We start from the raw sequence: 22,596 nt of genomic DNA on the forward strand, positions 1-22,596 counted from the left end.
ATCAAATAAATGAAAAGCTTCTCCCTTCTCATGTTTAATTGAAAAGTTTAAAAAAAAATTTTTTATACTGACTATGATATAAGGTAGCTTAAAAATAATCAAAATACTTACTTACTATTGTCTACGGTAAAACCACTAGGTAAATGACATATGAAAAAGTAATAATAATAACTTTTTCTTATATGATCCATAAAAAAAATATTCTTCCATTTTTAAATGTAGACAGTGACCGCATTAACTATAAAATTATAAGTATAATGGCACAGGATTTTAGGGAAACTTGTAATGAAGATGTACAAGAAAATAAGCATTTTGTATTCCTTATATCTTTCGTTCGGTCTTCCATGTTACCATTTAGTCTGTCCTTTATATGCAAGTAAGATTGTAATGCTAGACGATGGTTAATAGAGTATTATTCTTGACTAAGTTATTACAAACCGCTAACGGACTTTACAATATTTGTACTGAATTTTAAATATATTATAGATCTTAAACCTCAAGTAATTTTAATAGATTTTATTTTGGTAGCAGAGAAAATAAACTCCCAAAACAAATGTCCTTTGTTAAAATTTTGATAAACTTTAGGTACATTATTTTAATCTGATAATGTTCCCATAAGACGGAGTTTTAATTTAAACTATTCTTTTTCATGTCCTGTATAATATTTTCTTTGTTTATCAGCAACAAGATGTTCCTTACTGTGTATAAAAAATATGACTTGTTGCTTTATAAAAATACAATATTTTTAATGACTTGTATTTTTCCATTTACTGTAGACTTCTAGATTACCATCTTTCATTATCATTTATCATTGTGATGTCTTCGAGATAAGATTTAAGAAATTTTACAACACCTACAAACAAATTCTCATTTCATTTTTGTTTAATATCTTATCACGAAGCTATGACGAATATTTTTCGTATGCTTTTCGTTATTTCTTATTTGTTGACTAATTTTCTGACTGATTGACTTTGATAATATAGCAATAAGCTACGTTCTATTTCATTAGTACTGCACGCCGGTTTTGTTGAAACCAGAAGTCGATAGAGCACCGGCGGGCGCAGAACGTGCGCGCGCAAATCTACATTAGGATATAGGAAGTGGGTTACCAAGGAGCAGCAGCTTGATGTCCTTGGCGGCTTGGATGCCATCTTCCTTGAGGTTCTTCTCTATCTGCTTGCTGCGCGCCAGAGCGGCGCGCTCCTCGGCGGACGAGGCGCATCCCATGGCGATCGCGCGCACGGCCTGGCTCGCTACGCGCGGCAGCGCCGTGCTCCTGGCATGCTCGCGGCTCGTCGTCGCGCGCAGAGCGTCGCGCACGCGCCTAGTCGCGCACGCGTGCTTCCCGTACCGAGATGTCGCGCCCGAGCGCCACGTCACCGCCGGCCCGATTAGCCGCTGCGCTTTCGCAGATTCTTGTTAACGTACCGGGAACGCAACGAGCTGCCGCCGCGTCGTGGACCCACGGACGAATGACGGGTTGCGCAAGTCTGCCCAACGAAGGTTGCACTGCGCAAACTCAATGTGCCTCGCCCGCTTGATACCCCCTGATATAATAATTATATTAGGTACCATTTTCCTCATTTCTGTTCTCCTCCATTGTCCTAATAGCATGCCTAGTATTTGTTTAATATCATGAAAGCTTAGAAAATATGCATTGAAAATAGAAGTGGATTTAAAGTCTTCTATTAATAGTATTAATTGAAATATATTACTATCAAAAAATTTATCTATTTAACTGGAAAATATGGATTAGACGTTAAATCTTTATCTAAAATATATTTAGAGGTGTTTGTCTTAGCTTAAAAAAAAAAAGAAAAACGGTAGTATATTATGTATTTCGTTCCAAATCATAAAGTAGTTCACATTCAAGAATTCAAATAATAGAGTTGGTAAGGTGCAGAGACGTTTTAAATAAAACACTGAACTTCTTTAATATCATATAATTTGCCTAATATACTTATCCCTTAAAAGTGATAATTTTTTTCTTACTAACAACCCATAATAAAATAAGCTTATAATATAGATTTTGTTTTAAATAATTATATGCTCAATACCATTTGCAACTATGGAAAAAAAATCTGAAGAGAATTATGAAAAAATGCGGAAACCAATAACACAGAACCAGTGAATGAAAAATTAGATCAATAAAAATTTACTTGCAATTGAAGAACTTAGTGTTTGATATTAAAAACATGTTGAGCGAATATATGAACTAAAATTCAAATAGAGAAATATATGCTGAAGAATTCACTGAGACCAGTAGTATTAGTAGTAAAGCAGTATGGCGTTCCAGTAGCTTTAAAAACAATGTAAAAAAATATAGTTATTTTACTTTTTTTAAACTAGAACGTACTTAAATTTTATCTGTTGAAAAAATTTTGAAATTGTCAACTTGACATATAGAAAGTAACAGAAAATAATAAATATGTGAATTTCTATTTTCTTAGGAGATATTAATTATTAAGAATTTGGGGTACGATACTGGCAGAATATACTGTGCACGTCTTTACTCGGATGAAGGCCATATTATAAAAAAAAAGAAGTTGTGGTGGTAGCACTTAAAAATCATAAAACTGTAACACAAACAGTTGTAACTGTATTTTTTGTTTTAAAAATATGGAATCTGATGACGAATACGATGATGAACCTATGTGGAAAGGTACGCCTGGTACAATATTATTAATAAATATTTTTGAAAAGTCGAAATACAGTTCATCGTCAAATGCCCAAGTTGCAACTCGTCAATTGATAAGACAATATTTGCGATCACAGAGCTCACATTACATCAGCGTATGCATTTATGGAACCGAAGAATCAAATACATCAACATTTGATGTGAAACCTGTTGTACAATTATTCCCCTTATCTCCTCCGTCTTTAGAAAACTATGAGAAACTCAAAAACACCAATATATGTAATCTTGTTGAAGCTAAAGAGTTTAAGTTGTCTGATGTATTATGGCATTGCAGTAAAATGTTCAATAGCTGTCAAAAGAAATTATCGTCTCGAACGGTGGTGATGTTAACACGCCTTGATGCCCCTCCTGCTGCTTCAGATAAAGATCAAACACTCAACCGGGCTATTGATTTAGTAGACTCGAACATTGATATTAAAATCATAAATATCTCGGAAACTGAATATGTCATTGACAAATATTATGAAAAATTATTAAAGATAGCAAATAGGGGTAGTGATTGTATTCCACCAAAACCTGTTTGGAACGTCAATGATATTGAAAAAATGGTCTTCCAGGAGACTCACAGAAACATAGCCATTGCAAAAATAAATTTTGAAATAGGTGATAATTTTAATATTGGTGTCAGTGTTTACACTCTGTTGAAAAAAGCTGGTCAAAATAATAAGAAAAACATTAATTTGGATAGAGAAAGTAATGCAATTGTAACAAGCATTACAAACACATTAAAAGTTTCAAATGATGTCATTGATGAAGATAGTCAAGATAGATCCAAAAGGAAAGTGCCTCTGTTGAAGTCAGAACTACTACATTATCAAGAATTTGGAGGAGAAAGAGTTGAATTTACAGATGAAGAAATGAAAATGATCAAAAATCCATTTGGACCTCCAATGATGAAACTCCTTGGTTTCAAGGCAGCCAGTATCATTTGTAAGGAAAAGTGGTATTTTAAAATCGGTCAATTCTTATATCCAAATGAAAGTATTATAGAAGGTTCCACAATTGCTTTCAAAGCTTTACATGAAGCTTGCACTGTTATGAAAATGGTAGCACTTTGTATTTTGTGTACTAGAGTCAATTCTAGACCCGTAATAGTTGCGCTGAGTCCTTGTGTCAAACCTCTCAATCTTAACATTGATATTGGTTTTGACATTGTTAATATACCATTTGTTGAACATGTAAGAGAACTTCATGTCGAAGAGGATGTTATCGAAGATGAGAGTCTAGTTGTAGAAAGTGCACACAAAGAGCTGATGAAGGATATAATAAATAATACTATAATAGATTACCGACCCGATATGTTTGAGGATCCCAAATTGCAATCTAAATACAGAGCGATTGAGGCTCTAGCATTGGACGAAGATGAGACTGAACCTTTTGTAGATACAACCAAACCTAGCATTGAAAGATTTCAAAACTTACCAGACGATCTATTTGAGGAACTATTTGGACCCTTTGCATCGATGACTTTGAAGAGATCATGTCCTAAAGTGCCATCTCAACAGAACAAGAAGCCAAAAATTGAAAATTTTGATGAAGAACTTTTTAATACTAAATTGAAAGAAAAAAAGATTGAGTCATATACTGTGCCACAGTTAAAAAACATATTAAAATATAAAAATATTCAGAATCTTCCAGCGTTAAATGGCTTAAAAAAGGCCGAGCTTGTTAATTTAGTTTACACACATTGTGATGAAGAGAAATAAGTATTTTGTATAACTAACCTATTATTAATAATTCTATATTAAGTATGTATATAAATACTTATGTAACAATAATGTCTACAAACAAAAATATGTGGAACTTTAAATTTGTGTAAGATTGATTTTGTGATACTAATTATATAATTTTTTTTTTTATATTCAGGTGTTGGTTACTATTTATAAATAAATATCACCATTATTTTTATTTTCACTCTTTGACTTTAGCCCTTTACAGAGAGAACATCATGGTAAAAAATGTAAAATGCCTAAAAACAATTATAAAAAAAAATCTCTATCTTACAACTACTTACAAATGATAGATATGAATAACACTCATAACCCTAATTTTTTGCCCCTACATAGAATTCTTATAGTGTTTCTAAAATACATATAAGAAAAATTTCAATGAATAATTTACAATTAGATAATATGTATATACAATTAGGATTACTTTTTTTTACCTTGTAACATATTCCATATTATGTCAATAGATAATATAGAGATTTAATGTATCGTCTATGCCAATGTGTCAAATTAATTAACAGCTGATTGGTCTGATTTAAATTATAAATAGTAAATACTGTTTGTAGTTTTATTCGTATAATTGCATATTCAATTAATAATATGGCAAATTACTTATCTATAACAGACATTCTAGTTACGAACGAAAAAGTTCCCTGTAAATTTCTGCATGATTTACCAAAAATGGGTAACTTGTTATAAATTCTCTCTAACTGTTTTTTTAAATAGAATCTCAACAAATGATGTTGAATGATTTGTTTTAAATTATTAAGGATTTATGGACCCTTCTGCCACCGAAGACGATTTAAAAGCTGGAACTAATGTCGAAATTCCGATATGGCTTGCGGAGTCTTTGCATGCGAGAAGACCACCACTTGTCAGTGTGGAGCTACCTAAAATCTACAAAGAGACGTACAGGGAAATATTAAATGCCGATGCTTGTACAGTAGATATGCATAAACTGGGACAATATTTCTATGAACTTGGATGTTACATAGCTAAATATGATATCAAGGGAGAAGTCGCAACAACTCTAATGGACGTATGTACTCAAAAATAAAATAAATTCACTTCAACCGTTATTTCATTCTATAACATGTTTAGTTTAATATTGAGTTAACAAGCCAATTATGTAAATATTGTTTTCCAGACATTCAAACAAAGATTTAGGATGATTTTATCAGCTAGTGTATCAACTGATTCAATAACAGCACTGCAGCCATTATCAACCAGTGAAAGAGATCGTACTGCTGGTGCCGTCGTCACTGAAAAGGCACTCTCCGGATGGCTGAAGAGAGGAGACTGTCCCTTGACGACAGCAACAATGGTGGCCAATCATCGGAAAAGAAAAAGGGCAGAAATGGAAATGTTATAGCTTTTGTTACAATTCTACTATTTTACATTAAATATTACTGAAAGAAATGTTAAGAATAAATCATTACTAAAAAACATTTATACTAAACACAAATTTATTGACTACTCTACCTATAAAACTTTATTACTATGACAGTCATAAAATTTATTCGGTCCAATGAACCCAAATATCTTATTCTTATATTATATAACAAATTACTTATAGCTATGTATACAAGGACATCCTGAGATCATAATTCGGAGCAAAATTATAGTTTATTACAATATCAATTGATGCAATGTTTGTCATCAATTATCCGAAGTATCTACAATTCATTACAAAATGTCTAAGCTACGTTAAAACAAACAATATTCTACCATATATTATTAGTTCTATTTATAGCTATGATTTTCTACTAGCATAAAACTTACAATTCAATAATTTTTTTATGATCATGAATATCTAATATTCAGTCAGTGTAATTGTTGTATTATAAAGGTCAGTTGAAGTAGTCATGCGGTGACAATAAAATAAATAAAAAAGAGCTATTATATTAGAGCTATTAAATCGGTAATGGCAGTCTATAACTGATTTTTACTATTTAGGTCCGTAAAATTAAATAATTTACATATCTTCATCACAACACTCTTGCACCTCGTTGTCTTTATTTTTATCACTAAACAGAAGTTCGGAGGTACATTTGTATGGATGAATTGATTGTTAACATCTGTCGTTCTTGACTGATGGATTCAAATCGTGGAAGTAGGCATGGGCCATGGCGTCGTCGGCTGGCATTCTTAATGCTGGGTTACAGGTCAGAAGACGAGCTAATAGATCTCTGCCTCTTGCTGGCAGCCTTGGAACTACCTGAGCTAGTCCTAGACTAGGTTGGTACACTGGCAGGGGTTTGTAGTCAGGCAATTGAGTAACACCAGGCCAAGTATCTTCATTTGGTGTTCCTGTAAAATTCAGAACATACATTATTCTAATACTAATGACTAAATAATCACTCTTATTTTGTTCACTGCTGGCATAGTTTCTACAATTGCTTGTTATTATCTCATTAACATTGAACTTCACATCATATTCATTAAAATTATATAATTAAGAATACTTATATAAAGACAATAAGTTAAAAAATGACATTTATGTGAGTAAGTACCAAGTAATTTAAAAATCCTCTTTAGTTGATCATCAACATCAGAACCAGGGAAAAGTGGTCTCCCAGAATTAGCTAATTCTGCAAAAATACAACCTGCCGACCACATATCAATGCTTGTTGTATAAAGTTTTGCTCCAAACAATACATCGGGTGGTCGGTACCAGAGAGTAACTACTTCAGCAGAGTAACACTTTACAGGAATACCAAAAGCTCTGGCTAGACCAAAGTCTGCTAATTTCAATTCTCCATTTTTGTTTATCAATAAATTTTGAGGTTTCAAGTCACGATGAAGCACATTATGACTGTGGCAAAAAGCAAGCCCCCGAAGAAGTTGATACATAAAAGATTTGACTACGTCTAAATCTATTTCGTCGTTTAGACTGTCGAAATATTTTTTTAAATCCTGGTCGCAATGTTCGAATACTAGAGTTAACTTTTTTTCACTATGTAGCACATCATACAGACGAACAATGTTTTTATGCTTTAATTCTTTAAGTAGGCATATTTCACGTAATGCTGATGATGGAACTCCTTCATCGTCATCATCCAGTCTAACTCGCTTAAGTGCGACTATTTCATGAGTTTCTCTATTTTTAGCTTTAAAGACTGTACCATATGTCCCTTCACCAATTTTTTCAAGTTTTTCATATTTCTGCATATTTAATTCTGTAACTGTAAGAAAATATGTTGATGGTTTTTCTTTTCTGCAGAAATTGACAATTTCCCCGTTCCAACTGTCAAGATGACGGAAACCTTTCAATAAAGTAATGAAAGAAATCAAGTGTATAATCTATACACTTAATTTTTTTTTCCTTGTTTGTCAATCATAAAGTTCTTTAAAACAGGTATTTCTAATGAACATATCTTCATTTTACAGATGAAAACTAGTGTTTTGCATTGGTGTAATTCAAATTATATAAGATTGTTTTAATCGCATAATTTTTAGAAAATATTTTACAATACCCATTATTTTTTTAATTTTCTCATTTGCTACATGAAGTTCTCTCATATTTTTTTTTTATCACAATCGTTTAATCAAACAGATTAAATATCTGAAATCTGAAGAAAAATATCCAACAGATTCTACATTAAATTCATTCTCATTCAGTTTATCAACAATTGTTGCTTTTGCGAATTCGGAATTGTCAATCCAGAAAGTTGAATTGTCATCTTAACACGTATTTCACAACTCAATTTAATTATAATATTTGAATTTTGGTGACATGTGTATATAATATTGTTTATATTTTGTGTCCAGAATATAAAGTTTTTTTTAATACTACTGTGATAAAATTAGAAAGGTAAATATGTGACAGACTGATTAATTTATATATATTTATATCGCATTAGTTAAGTCGCCATCTGATAAACTGGTTAGTTACGTAGTTAAAAGAAAGAGGCATATCACGAGATTTTGTTTGTAGATGAGCGAAGGAGAGCGTACTACGATTGATAAATCTGAGAGCAGTTCTTTCGAGGACTTAGCCTCTGCAGCTGCGCATGAAATAGAGGAGGCGAAGCTTGCTGATGCAGCGTCGGCGAAAATAGACAAGAAAGAAGAGAAACCTCAGGAAGAGTGGCAGGATGTTCTTGGCTCAGGCGCTTTGCTAAAAAAAGTAGTATTTAATCTTTTATTTAATAACAACTACAATTTTTTTAAAATATATTTAACATATTTTTTGTTTTTATAATTAGATCATAGAACAGGGTGATGAAGCAAATGGAGAAAGGCCACAAAGAAGTGATATATGTAGGATTAGCTATGAACTTAGACTACAGGATGATCCAAAAAATATTATTGAGAAACGAGATAACTTGAAAATTTATTTGGGTGACAATGAAGTAAGCATACAATTGATTTAATTTTATATGAATTATTTAACATGAGCATGTGACAAGTGAATTACAAATTAGGTACATATAATTGTATACATGTTTAAATTTGTTATCATGCAATGAAATCTACCAATACTGTTATCTATACCATTACTTAGACACTTCTATTGATATGTTATAAATGTACTATATAATTCTAGATCTTACAAGGTTTGGATTTAGCACTTACATTAATGTACCGAGGTGAGGCATGCTTATTACGAATAGCTCCCAGATTCGCTTATGGAGATTCAGGTCTTAAACCTGGCGAGAGTCTTGGTTTGGTTGGTGAAGTGGATAGCCCTAAATATGACGGGGAGGCCATAGGACCGGAAACATGGCTAGAGGCCTCATTAAAACTCCATGATTGGACGGAAGAATCGGAACATGAAACATTGCCTATCGCAGAAAGAATGGAAATAGGGTAAGTAGGTCGCAAATATTAAACTGATAATAGATTGTTTTTAGTTAAAATTCTGTCCTGTGTGGGATGACACGATAATATTTATGCGCGATGTCAAGGGTAATTATTTTATTCATTTCCTTACATGTGTTCATGTTTTTCATATTTGGCATTGACTTATTTATGTAAATTTTTTTTCGAAACCAAAACGAGTTTCATATGTTTTGCTGTTAATTTAATAATTCAAAGTTAACAACTTTAGGTGACATTTGCCAAAGGGATTCTGTTTAAAACATGTTCAACTTGTCTATAGTAGAGTTAACATTGATATTGAGAATTAATTTTGGTAAGAATGTGAGTTTATAGTTTTGAGTAAATTTAAAGATGAATTATAATCATAGTTGGTTTGTTTCAGAATTCGTCGTCGTTGTCGTGGTAACTGGTGGTATGGCCGAGGGGAGTCCCAGTTGGCTGTTCAGTTGTACCGACGAGCTTTGGATGTACTTGATGAAAGTGAAGGGGGTATTAGTGACCCCACCGCCTCAGGAGATTTGGAACCAGCTTCAGAAGCCCTACACGCCCTACTGGAGGAACGACTCAGGGTTCATAATAATATGGCAGCTGCTCAGTTGAAAGCCGGTGCCTATGAGGCTGCTTTACAGGTTAATTTTTAAGTTTTATAGGTGTATTTTCTCATAAATTTAAACAACTTACAGTAATTTTAACATGTCATTTCTATTTATTTCAGGCTGTCTCAAGAGTTTTGACCTGTCAGCCTCAAAACGCAAAGGCTTTGTACCGTAAATCACGAATCCTAACCGCAATGGGACGCAATTCTGAAGCCCTAGAAGCAGCTAGGGCTGCTGCAGCTTTGGCCCCCAGTGATATTGGAGTTCGTAAAGAATTGTCGAAATGTGAACAGAAAGCTACAAGAGATAGATCTGTTGAAAAAAAGCTTGCTAAAAGAATGCTAGGAACTGCTGGACAGTCTAAACCAGAACCAGAGAAAAAACCCTCCAGAGCTAAGGTAAAAGGCATAAAAATAATATAAATATTCAATAAACTGAGTTATTTAAATAAAACTAATATTTTTCGGATTTACTATGCATATTTTATTATTTTAAAAACTACAAAAACCCGTCGTTTCAGTTACTTTTCGGCAACCGTAATCACAGACAGACGAGATGTGAATGTCTGTCAGTTGGTCTTGTTTTTTATCATCTACCGCTAACGATTTCTTAATTTTCCGGCGTACCGATCTGAATGCCGGCAGAATGCGGTTACGCTGTCGCGAGGTCCTGCGTTGTGGTTACGGACATGGGATTTTATATTTTAAAGAAGGGGGTCCCAGGTGTTGGATAGATTCCAGCCCTCTTTTCTATTGAAATTGGGATGTTTTTTAATTTCAATAGCTTCGCGAATTAATCTCGGTATATACCTGTCTTCCCGAGCGAGGATTTGAGGTTTATCAAACCGAATGTAGTGTCCTGGTTTGTCCATTGTGTGTTCACACACTGCTGACTTCGCCGCGTGCCTGTTTTTCATGTCTGAGATGTGTTCTTTCACCCTTGTACCGATGCTCCTCTTCGTCTGTCCAATGTATGACAAGCCACAGTCACAATCGAGTTTGTATACACCCGCTTATTGTTAAGAAGTGGTACTCCTGATAAGTCTCAAGAACTGGCTCATTTTCTTGTGTGGTTTGTATATAGCCTTGATCGAAACCTTCTTCAAGATGTTGCCTATTCTGTCACTAACCCCCTTCACATATGGTAGTATGGCAGGTTGTCGTTCAACTGTGGGTGGCTTCAGGTGGTTCTTGCGATGCTGGCGAGGCACGGGCAGGTTGTTGGTGTTGAGATCGTGTTTTAATTGCTGCAGCTCGGCCTATAGGTGGTCAGCATCACAAAGGTGTTGGGCTCTCTGTAACAAAGATTTGCCAACGGTAGCTAACTGGATAAGGTGGTGGTGTGAGTTACCATTGAGATACCTATCCGTAGGGGTGGGTATCCTATAAACAGTATGTCCCAAAGTATTGTCAGGATTCCTAATGACAAGTATATCAAGGAAAGCTAAAGAATTATTTGCCTCCAATTCTATAGTAAACTGAATCTTGCTATTGATAGAATTAAGATGGTTCAGAAAAGCAGATGTTTTATTTTTATTTAATATTATGAAGCGGAAAAGAGCAAAGGGCTCGTGGCTCTAAGTCATCCATGAATATATCAGCGACAACGGGGGAAACCGGCGAACCCATTGCAACTTCATCTACTTGTATGTAGAATTCATCCTTCCACATGAGATAGCCAGATGTTAGGCAATGCTTTAATAGCTCTGCATATTCTATAGGCATATTTTTATCCTTTAACTTACCTCTTACAATCTCGATGCAGTCAAGAACAGGTAGACTAGTGAATAATGACTGTACATCCAAACTGACCATACTGTAATTGTGTTTTAATTTAAGGTGTTTTGTATCATTAACAAACAGGTAGGAGTCTTTAACAAATGGCTTTTTGTGGCCCCGGAATGGTGATCATCGGTCACGTGATCACGGTTGCTGAAAAGTAACTGAAATGTCGGGATTATGTAGTTTTTAAAATAATAAAATAAGCATAGTAGTCCGAAAAATATTAGTTTTATTCAAATGAATACTGCGGAAAGTCTTAGATCTCATTAACTGAGTAATTATTTTATCTTAAAAAGAGTTTGATTTTGATAGGATTTCAACTTATTTTTTTCTACTGGCAATATTAATAGATTTGCCATATGAGAAAAATCTGTCTTAACAAAAATGATGTTGAGACCTGCTGGCACTATAAACGAGTATTGAAATGATATAATTTACAGATGTTCATATGGAGTTCTCTGCTGCTGAGCTTCTTGGTTGGTGTTGCCAGTGTGTTAGTGTACCGCTACAAGATGCAATCAGAATGAAACCGTAACACTCTCACATGTAAACGACATATACTGCTTTTGAGGCTTTCATTATTAAATATATCATTTTAATGTTTACTGGTTTACAGATTATAGAGAAGAATCATTTATAAAGGGTGAGGTGAATCAGTTTGAAGAAAAAAAAGTAAAAAATAAATACCCCAAAAAAAAAAAAACAACCTCCGGAGTCATGGAAAATATAAAGCTATTTATACACCTACATAATCAACCTTCTGTTGCTGAACTAGAAAAATTGCATTTCTTTTCTATTCCATATTTATCATGTACTGTCAAAATCATGTTACAGTAGACATTTGTATTATTGTAAAAATGGGTTTTAGGTTAGGTTAACGAGTTATAGTATTTTAGTAAACGGATGGTATGTATTTAATACATATATTTAATTTTATTCCTATTTAAGACCTACAGCCTCGTGTAAGACGTAAAGGAAATGAAAAGTGTTATGGTACATAAAAAAAAAAATATTTTTCGAAACTTTTTTTTAGCTAGGCAAACATACAAATACTTGCATTCCAAATAAATCAGATCTATGTACTTATGTTTTGCAAAAAAAAAAAAAGAATGTGTTAATCTCTTTTTCTGTCGTATACAGAGATTTATCACACTATAAAAATTTTCATACAGATGTGTCAATATAAAATGGTGTTTGACAAATTGGTTGTACTAAAAATATCTTTACATCTTAAGGGATATCAGAAAGGTGCTTAAACTGACTCTTTCACAGTCAAGCTGTTTGTTTATCTATTAAAAATCTAAAATAACCATAAATGAAAAAAAAATCAGACAAAATGATTATATATTGGTATGGTAGATCATTTATTTCTTTAATAAACACATTAAAAAGTAATTTGTTTTATTTATGACTCTTATTTGGTAACACAAAAAAAATATAGGTCATAATTAACTTTCATGCTTGGAATGTGAAGAAAATGATTTTCATTTTTTATATAAAAAATTATATTACATTTAAAAGTCTTTAATTGCTACAATTGTTACATTTCCAAATATAATAAAATACATTATATTACACGCAGAGTTCTTGATCAATTTTTAGTACTTTAATTGCCAATTTATATAGTATCTAGCGATTATTTCAAATAAAACATTTTTAGTAATTAACTGGCCAACGAGACAAGATAAATTTTGTAAATAAACAGACTGCTTGTACTGTAATAGTGCAAATTTTTGTCTATCCCATTTATAATTATATAAATTAAATTATATAATAAATACAGGGATAAACAATTTTGTTCACAGTGCATATTATGAAAATTGTTTTATATTACCTCTCAAATCTTTTATTGTATTTCATAAGTGCGAGCGAGAGGTCCGATATATCTTTATCATTCAACACAATTTAAGCCTTTGGCATATTAATAGGCTTATAATTTTTGTCTTTTATAAACTACGACATTATAACATTCATAGAAAACAACAGAGAACAGCGCGCAATAATATCATTGACAATATTTTATAATACATAATAAAGAATAAAGATATTGTAATTTTTTTATTTTTCTTCTCGATTGTTCTATTATTATTTACATGATACTAAATATATATATGTACATTATTTACTTTCTAGTACATAACCTAGCCAGCCAACTGGTGGCGTGTGTTATTAGTACAATCTGACCGATGGTAGACAGGGATTGCACTGAGAACACGGTCGCCACGAAGTCGTACAGCAGTTTAGGAGAAAACACCGTCCAAACGAACAGATGATGTCTGAATATGACAGCGATGACGCAGTAGATGACGAGCTGGTAGACTCGCTGCAGCGCGAATATGTTGACGACGCGCCATACTGAGTTCAAGTATCTGAAACAAAAATATTCATTAATTACTTTATAATATTCTGAAACCTCAAAGGCTCTTATAGGTGGGTAGATCGTCGTCAATCAATAGGTATATTAAATTTTATTGAATAGTTTTATTTGATATTTATTTCTTAATTTAAAGTCATCTTGAGCAAGCCTTAACGTTTTCCCCGTACCGAGTAATACTACCAGACATCTATCGTAGCTTCAGTACGTTATGGCCGCTGATTACAGATATGGGTTTCGTATTTGATGTTGATAAACTTGTTAAATCCAACACTAGCTGATACATGCGAGCTCACCTGCGCCGTCTGATATGCCAAAGACGTATTGGTATTAAGAAATGTAAAACTTTCAAATAAATGTAATAAACGAAGTTATTACAATATATCTTTAGATTAGTTCCAATTGCTTAGAAAATAAACATGACAAGTTATACAAATATATGAAGTCGTTTTGCTTTGACGACGCATTTCCGCAGAGTGTGGACTTCACAATATATATAAAGATTAATACATACTAGTTATGATTTTGGTGATTACTTTGATCATTCACATACTTTTATTTGCCCTCGACTTCACACGGCTGGACGTCGGATTTAGTGTCACAGAAATATATATGAAGTATTTTAAAACAATAGATGTCGGCGCAATTGTTATTATTTGAATAACTAATAATTGAGGGTAGTTGAAATTATCAGATGTCACCCGCAAAACCACCTGCGCAAGGTAGTCACAACAATGTTGGTATAAATAGACGCGAGAGTACGAGATTACACGTGGTCTCGCTAGAAACGTTGCAGGGATCGGATCTCTTCGAAGTAAGGGATTCGTCAAACCGTCTACGAGGTTACCTTAAATACCTCAGATCCTGACGACATCCAAGAACATAGGCATTGGTAACGTCAGTTATGCTGACGTCACCAACCAACCAGTAGCGACATCTAGTCTGTGTCACGTGACACCGTAAAAATATCCTGCAGTGACAACACAGCGCTTGTCTTGTACGGTACGTTTGTTTTAAAGTGACATCGTCACACACTGAAATCCAACATTTTTTTTATTCATGAATCTCCCTCATTACAGTAGGAAGTATAAACGTAGGTTAATCAATGGGATACGAGCAACGCTTCGTATGTATTCAGACGATAAACATTTACAATAGCTAAGCATCCATATGTCTAAGCTGCGTGGAGATTTTCATAAAAAAATTGTGAAGTAGATTTTTGAGTTGAAGCGTAACAAACAAGCATACATACATCCTCATAAACCACCGCATTCATAATGTTAGTTGTACGTTTTATTACTCACTGCTGCCAATTGATAGCGTCGGATGACAGCAGACAGAAGAGACTAGCGCCGGAGAGGGCGGGGCCTGCGTAGGCGTGTAGACCCATGCGTAGCGCTACGCGGACGGCGCTGTACTCTCGTAGACCTACGTAGCCCGAGCCGAGGTCTACGGAGGCCAGGCTGTTCGAATTACCCTGGAAATAAGATCAGTATCCTTAAAGATTACTACGACCGTATCGTCAAACTACATACGGACAGTCTGCAGTTTTTCAAGAATATACCAAATATAGTATTTCGGAAATACTCTGTGTTTGGTTTGGCTCTTACAATACATAATTCCATGAATTATAATATCTATTGCGTTCTGATCTTGGACATGTTGTTAAAATACTGTACTAATTAGTCATCATTGACAATATTTAACAACTTTACGTATCTTAATAGTCTGTAAAGGCTTTTATTTAACATTTTGGTATCTAAATCTCTAGTGAGGCAAACCTGAGTTTTCATATACATAATTATTTCAAATACTTTCCTTATTAGTTATTATATTAACGTAGAATAAATTCAGCCAAATACTTTATCGTGCATGTCATTCAAGGAATATGTAATGGTATATATTTACCTGATAAAAGAAGAAAAGCATTCCAATCCAGAGATGCACCAGAGTTTTACTCAATAAATCAGCTATTTCAGTTTTTTTTACTCTAGAATCCAGTAATCTATGGTCCAGACAGATTGACGTCAGTTTACAAGTGAGATGTACACTAGGCACCATTATAACGTTATGAGGTCGCATCAACAGTACTATTATCATCATCATATCATTATACATGATGTGGGAGATTGAGTTGGCTAGCTTCAGTTTAACATCATCCACACACCAGGGGTCAACGTAAAATGGCACCTCGCTCTTCTCCTTCGGTTTGGTGTAACCGAACTTGTTACTGAACCTCGACACGCCTATATAGGATACGATCTCGAATATGAACTGAGATATTAGGATACCCCAGAATATATTGACAATTATAACAGGATCTATAGATTTGGTCGTTAATGAGGTTATGGAACCTGTAGCCATTCTGTACGCAACCACGCAACCAAAGGCGACCACTGTTAGCGCTGAATGCATCTGCATTATGTTATTCATATGTTTCACGTTAACCATACACGTTAAAAATGTTAGAAATGTACCTGGAAATAAAATATATACATTTGTATGAAGATGTATTTACACTGAGAATAATGTATTTGTAAGGTAGGTGAACATTCTTGAACTTGGAAATAATTTACCAATAATGCAATGTGATTCCAAATAAAAAGAGTTCTCCGGAGCGTTCAACCAATCAGCCGTGTCCGGCAGGAACAGCCACCTGTCACCGGTTTGATTCATTGTTCTTAAATATCTGTGAAATAAATCATTACTGTGAATTAATGAAGGAAAAGTACAAAGAAAGTATTTAAATAAACATTAAAATAGAAAACATTTAAGGAAAAATTTATTTGCACAGCGGGGTTCGAACCTGTAACCTCCGGGGGATCACCTGGGGGGGGGGGCTTTTATATCAAAATTATAATGTTAAAAACGTAATTAAAGAATATTAAATTAAAAGTCGAGTCAGAGCATCACTTTTTAATATTTTATGTTTACTATTTTTTATACTGGCAACTCTATCAGTAACTATTTTTTTTCTGCTATATTTTAATTCATAATATATGTCTGTGCCAAAATATAGTTTGTGGATGACCTTGTCCTTAAAGAACGAATATTAAAGTCTGTCTTTTAAACATGCAAGAAAATTGTAATAAATCAGGCGTTTATACCCCTGTAAGGATATGTCTTAAAGATCTAAGCACTGATTGTACCAAAGTAAAATTATTCACAACTATCAATTTCAAAACATTAGTGTATCCTAAAATGCATTAAAATCTATAAAATAAAAATATAGTCAAAGTATCAACTTGTTATATATTAAATCAGTAAATTTTTATTAATATCCAGACAACTCACCTATGAAGAGCGATAAGCATTATCCATTGTGGTACAATAATGATACCAACAGCGCACATCCTATACTCCAAGTCCGGTTTGTCTTGGACCTCAGTGGAGCCCGACCACTTCTTGCCAACATATATCACTATGACCGCTATGGTCTTCAATAAAACTACCAGCATCAGTGTGTTCCATAGAAAATACCACGTCATATGCTCCTCTTCTATAAAACTCGTCCCAAAGAATGACCAGGAATGAAAAAGTGTGCCGACTATCAACAAATAATCTATGGCATTCAAACACCTCAGAGTTGTCAAATCCTTAATGTTTTCAATACAATTCTTGATGACGAAATAAACGGCGGTTATAGTTATGGCCATGGCCATAAATGCCACACACCACAATGGTGTGAACGAACAGAACTGTGATTTTGTTTCTGTTATGAAGCAAGCGGTCACCATTACGCTGGATATTATTGTGTAAATGACAGCAAATGCCACCATCGTGCTGGCACTGGAGCGGTGGTGGTGATGAGGAATTATATTCGTCTTCTGGTCGGGTTGTAGAGAATATAGAGCTATACACAACAGTGCTATTGTTATCTGAAACAGAACACAGAGGAAAATATGATCTAATTTGATAACACATAAGGTTCAAAATCAAATAGGTGGTAGTGCATTATATGGAAATAGGATTTTGAAGATTATTTATTATTGGGTACTAATTGAGATTGGATAGTATTAAGGGAATAAAATACTGAATCATATATAAATTTAGGCTTAATATATAATTAACTACTTAGTCGCATATGTTGAGGCATGATTTAGTTATTCTTATGGTGGCACATATATTTCATTTTCTACAACCAACTAGAAACTCACCAAATAAAGGCATACGGTTGCTATGATGATAGCAAACATATCAAATTCCGTGGTGGTCTCCGTGAAGTACTGGGCCATACCGTGAAGTGACTCCTCGTAGAACTCCTTGGCTATTTTGGCAGCGCTCTCATGACCAGTGGACAGGTAGTTGGCGAATTGGTTCGCGGCTCGCTTGTATTGTTTGTACATTTCTGCGAAATATGCATATATATATATATATACAGAACAGGATTCCAATCTGCGAATTTATATCATAGTGACTGTGAAAAATAAGCTAACGAGTCGTAAATATTTTTTGATGGTTATAATCTGTAGCAATAAATAATAGTTTTATGGCTCCAAATTAATTCTCTTTTTTTGCAACCATTTTCGGGCTGAGATGATTTTAATGTAATTTGTGAGGAGAGGGACGAAATTAATTTTATGACTCACTCCAAATTACCGAATGGTGTTTAGTAGAACTGGCTGTAAATATAATCAGTAGAAATATTTATATTTAAAAATAGAATGATTTAAATTCGTAACGCTACCAGTATCAGAGGACACCAGTTTTCCAATCTGGCTCGCTTGAACATGTAGTAAATACAGATTCTGTCTAACATCACGCGGCATCATAGACGGTAGGATGACCCCCACGCTATCCCCTGGTAGGGGACAGTTCAATAGCCACGAGATAGTAGGGGCCACGTCCACCTGGGACACCGTAGGGCCCGGGCCGGACCTGACGAGTCATACACAAACAATAATATTCAACCTAGTCGTAAGTAAACAATATTCATATTCGCTTATTAATTTTACAACTCTATTTTCAAATTTTTTTTATCAGAAATGATTTCCAAAAAACTGAAAAAATTATTGCACATGTTAATTGTCATTTTGGACGGATTATTTAAATTAGAGAAAGAAGGTTTTCGTTTTGGGATCAACTTATTATTAGATAAACAGTATGCACGGCGAGTTCCATTTTCAAAACTTATTGATTTTTTTTTCAGAATCACTAATGAAGAATTGATCACATCAAATTTATTTTTTTTTGGTCAAGTAAAATATAAAAATAACATTAATAAGAAAAAAGTGAAAAAAAATTACTATAGCCCTTTATTTTGTATAATCAATTCTTACTTGTATTAAGTATTAATCTTTCTTTAATCTTGGCGTAAGGGATTGGTTATTACTCACGGGTATGGGCACTTGAAGTCCTTACTTCTAATGACCACGAGAGGTACCAGGACCTCAGAGGGCGAAGCCCCGCCATGTCCCCCGGCGTCGCGCATGCCATGATCACCGCATACTATCAAAGTACCAACACTCTCCTGGAACATTAAACACCACTATGTTGATATCGCAGCAATGTTGGGATAATATATATGATAATTAAGTTTTTATATACACAAATCTGTCAATGAAATTTTTTTCGTATATATATATATATATATATATATATATATATTGTAATTTTTGATGTATATGTAACCATTAAAATTTGTATACATTCGAGTGTATTGTTCAGACGATTATTAAAATTTTAATAAATATAATAACAAATTAAATTTGAATAGAAAAAAATGTTATCAAACGAGACAAGCATGGTTTATTTTTTGTATAAAACGCAATCATAAGTATCTTCACCCATTGCTGCATGGCATGATATATTTTCTTGATAATTTCATCCATTTCAATTAATTTCGGTCTAATCTTTGGGCTTCTGGCGCCTTCCAAATGTCCGATGTGATCCAAGCCCAAGTAGTGAAGCACGAGGAAGTCAAAATTTGGTTTCCTTTTGTCATCCGGTGTTAAAACTTTATCAAGATGTCGCGTTACGTTATTGTCTACCTGGAATGTTAAAGTTTATAGATTAAATTAATATTTCTATGTAATTAAACAATAGCTTTGTATAAAAAATATGCTATGGAAGTTGAGTGAACACTAAGGGACCACTATTTTTACTATTTTTATTTTTGATTTGGCTGTAATATAACTTAATTAATCTTTTCAATCACCTCAGTGTAATCAGTCACAAAGAATGATGTGGTTCCATCCGATTCCGTCCAAAGTCCTGGGAACAATCTCAGCCAAGTGTCATCTCCATATAAAATTGTTCGAAGCCCTCTCGACTTGGCCACTCTTAGCACACTATCCCCTTGTACAGCTGGAGCACCAAAGTTAAGTGCTACATCGGCGAATGTTGACACACTACCAGTCATCATTGCCTGGAAATAGAATACAGACATTTTATACTACATATATATATATATATAATCATTATTTATATATTGAAAAACTAAAACGACGTCTCAATATGTTAAAGAATTATGGGATTGCATGCATGATTTGCACTGATAAAGCCTTGAACATTGAATTCGTTATAAGTTGTATATAAACCTATATAGAATAATCTAGATCATATTTTAAGTTACTTTTATAATTTAAGAAGCACCATAATTAACCACGACCTTCGCATCAAAATGAGCGAGTTCTAGAGTTCAAATTTTTTTTTAATAACAAACTTTTTAGTTAATCTTTACTTTAAAAAAAAAAAATAGTTGACGAAAGTACTATTTTGAGGGAAGGTTAATGGTAAGTGTTAAAGACGTATTTTATAGTTTTTGTCTGACAAAAAAACCAAGCGATGATGTTATAGTACACGCAGGTAGTTTATGTATTTTTAATTTTATGTAAAATATTTATATAGTTTCTGTTAATAGAGTTTAAATTTGCATGATATATGTAAGTATTACACACACTACCCATATAACGCAATACTATTTAGCCAGTTAGTAGCAATAACTACTCATGCATGATCCACACTTTGATTTGCCACAGTGCAAACTGAATAGGTTTCAAACAAGTTATAATAAGCACATTCTAAACAGCCATTAACATTAGAAATCACAAAACCAAAGAAAAAATTTAAAAAAAAAGTACTTTATTACTGTATATTTAAGATCGAATTCTTTAAAAATAGTTTTTTTCTTTGGCTTTTGTAATAAAAGCAAAGCAGTGTAATTACAAACTGTGACACTTGCAAATATATCCCTCCAGAAGTTTATAGTGCGACGCCACTGTGCCTTCTCCTTTTTTCGTTCCGGTGACTGCACAATGTTTTTATATTATATACACATATATATTAATTGTTAACACAATCAAATTTTTCTTTGGTAATGTGATTTTAATCTGCGATTTTTCATTTCAGTATTTCTATTTTTGAAACGTAACGGCAATTTATTAATAAGTAACAGCGTATTTTGAAATAAAATGATTTACTTTATTTACTGTAGATATGAACAACAACAAATTAGTGTAAATTTAATTAAAAACTGTCAAAACAGGTTATGATGTTGTTTTTCTTCTAAAAAAATGCCTAGAACTCTCTAGTTTACTTAATTTTTTATGATTTATTTCTGTGTTTGTTTAATTATGTTATAACAATATAATATATATTTATACTTATGTAAATACCTTAATTCTTGGCATTGTTACAGTCGGTGGTTCAGCTACCGAGACATATATACAGGCAGATTTATTTTTTATTAGTTGTCCAGTGAAGGGCATGTATTCTTCGGTCACAAAGTCATATCTCAATCCATCGATCACCATTAGAATAACTGTGTTTTCTCCAGGATTATAAACCTCATGACCGTCGATACTGTAAAAGTTGATTAAAATGTAAATACAAACAAAAACAAAAATTATATCCTTGTGTTTATTTTTCATTGTTAATATAAAGAGTTTATAGTGAATTATACTTTACCTGACTCCTTCAATAAAATTAGGAAGGTCATCCATGTGTGCCAAGTTGCCAGAATGATATTTTAAAGGAAAGAATCCATACAGAAAGAGACATAGTGCTCCCAACGCTGCTATCACAAGCCACAAACTCGTCCAACGGTGTTGAATCCACGGTAACATTTTTAGTTCTTTAATAACACAAGTTGTCGATGTCCATATCACTTTATTAACAAATTTGTTCACTTAGACGTTTACTCATTTCTACGCCCGACTTCCAATGACGGTAGCATTAGGTAATAGACTATACTTTTTAGTACAATTGCCGTATTGGTAACTTTATCAGTCTATCGTAATAAGATAAGGTTCAATTTTCATGCCGGCAGGTAGTTCTGCAAGCCCTAAGTAAGGTCGGTTTCTACATTGCATTTAATTCGCTTTTTTTGTATTAAACTACTAAGAAAAGTTACTATTTGATGATTAAGAATTATGTTGAAGTTACTATCGTAAGAAACTATTCAAATTAGGGATTATTTCGTTTGTATTCATAACGACATATTTATTTGTTTTTAAAGTTGACATTGACATAACATTTGACAGCTCAAATCCTATTTGTTATACCGGCATTAAGAAAGAAATTGAGAAGAGCGTAAAAAAGAAATATTAACATAATTATTTGGCAGAAACTGAGAAGTTAAATATTTTCAGTTATA

At 33.3% G+C, this 22,596-nt stretch overlaps 6 protein-coding genes across 7 annotated transcripts in view; 3 read left to right on the plus strand and 3 right to left on the minus strand.

Moving 5' to 3' along the window:
• Positions 1 to 1,463, minus strand: part of LOC116772171 (guanine nucleotide-binding protein G(o) subunit alpha) — a 29,133-nt gene extending 27,670 nt beyond the window's left edge. Inside the window, exon 1 of the mRNA XM_032664255.2 lies at positions 1,110 to 1,463. Within this exon, the coding sequence (XP_032520146.1) occupies positions 1,110 to 1,227 (118 nt within the window). The 5' untranslated portion in view covers positions 1,228 to 1,463. The remainder of the gene's footprint in view (positions 1 to 1,109) is intronic.
• Positions 1,464 to 2,382: 919 nt separating this feature from the next.
• Positions 2,383 to 4,606, plus strand: LOC116772082 (X-ray repair cross-complementing protein 6-like). Its single transcript, XM_032664118.2, has one exon. It carries the CDS (start codon positions 2,620 to 2,622, stop codon positions 4,402 to 4,404), a length of 1,785 nt encoding a protein of 594 aa, XP_032520009.2. The 5' UTR covers positions 2,383 to 2,619; the 3' UTR covers positions 4,405 to 4,606.
• Positions 4,607 to 4,919: 313 nt separating this feature from the next.
• Positions 4,920 to 5,873, plus strand: LOC116771962 (DNA replication complex GINS protein PSF3). The gene is made up of 3 exons (XM_032663973.2): positions 4,920 to 5,110; positions 5,196 to 5,464; positions 5,573 to 5,873. The coding sequence occupies exons 1-3, from the start codon at positions 5,026 to 5,028 to the stop codon at positions 5,795 to 5,797; spliced, it is 579 nt and encodes a 192-aa protein (XP_032519864.2). The 5' UTR covers positions 4,920 to 5,025; the 3' UTR covers positions 5,798 to 5,873.
• On the minus strand, positions 5,874 to 7,686 carry LOC116771961 (cyclin-dependent-like kinase 5). The gene is made up of 2 exons (XM_032663972.2): positions 6,939 to 7,686; positions 5,874 to 6,735 (listed from the first exon to the last, which is right to left on the minus strand). The coding sequence occupies exons 1-2, from the start codon at positions 7,594 to 7,596 to the stop codon at positions 6,497 to 6,499; spliced, it is 897 nt and encodes a 298-aa protein (XP_032519863.1). The 5' UTR covers positions 7,597 to 7,686; the 3' UTR covers positions 5,874 to 6,496.
• A 389-nt stretch (positions 7,687 to 8,075) lies between these two features.
• On the plus strand, positions 8,076 to 12,953 carry LOC116771686 (peptidyl-prolyl cis-trans isomerase FKBP8-like). The gene is made up of 8 exons (XM_032663593.2): positions 8,076 to 8,239; positions 8,363 to 8,554; positions 8,634 to 8,780; positions 8,975 to 9,237; positions 9,632 to 9,878; positions 9,965 to 10,243; positions 12,067 to 12,172; positions 12,243 to 12,953. The coding sequence occupies exons 2-7, from the start codon at positions 8,363 to 8,365 to the stop codon at positions 12,151 to 12,153; spliced, it is 1,215 nt and encodes a 404-aa protein (XP_032519484.2). The 5' UTR covers positions 8,076 to 8,239; the 3' UTR covers positions 12,154 to 12,172; positions 12,243 to 12,953.
• A 309-nt stretch (positions 12,954 to 13,262) lies between these two features.
• On the minus strand, positions 13,263 to 22,460 carry LOC116771685 (GPI ethanolamine phosphate transferase 2). 2 transcript variants are annotated; one of them, XM_061528254.1, is made up of 13 exons: positions 21,909 to 22,460; positions 21,617 to 21,803; positions 21,184 to 21,249; positions 20,158 to 20,367; positions 19,787 to 19,990; positions 19,337 to 19,470; positions 18,688 to 18,878; positions 18,158 to 18,348; positions 17,295 to 17,878; positions 16,577 to 16,689; positions 15,909 to 16,477; positions 15,305 to 15,477; positions 13,263 to 13,995 (listed from the first exon to the last, which is right to left on the minus strand). In XM_061528254.1, the coding sequence occupies exons 1-13, from the start codon at positions 22,064 to 22,066 to the stop codon at positions 13,749 to 13,751; spliced, it is 3,027 nt and encodes a 1,008-aa protein (XP_061384238.1). In that variant the 5' UTR covers positions 22,067 to 22,460; the 3' UTR covers positions 13,263 to 13,748. The 2 variants fall into 2 exon arrangements, with proteins under 2 accessions (XP_061384238.1, XP_032519483.2); XM_032663592.2 differs by lacking the exon at positions 21,184 to 21,249.
• Between the last annotated feature and the right edge of the window lie 136 nt (positions 22,461 to 22,596).

This window comes from Danaus plexippus (assembly GCF_018135715.1).
Source record: "Danaus plexippus chromosome 16 unlocalized genomic scaffold, MEX_DaPlex mxdp_31, whole genome shotgun sequence".
Classification (NCBI taxonomy): domain Eukaryota; kingdom Metazoa; phylum Arthropoda; class Insecta; order Lepidoptera; family Nymphalidae; genus Danaus; species Danaus plexippus.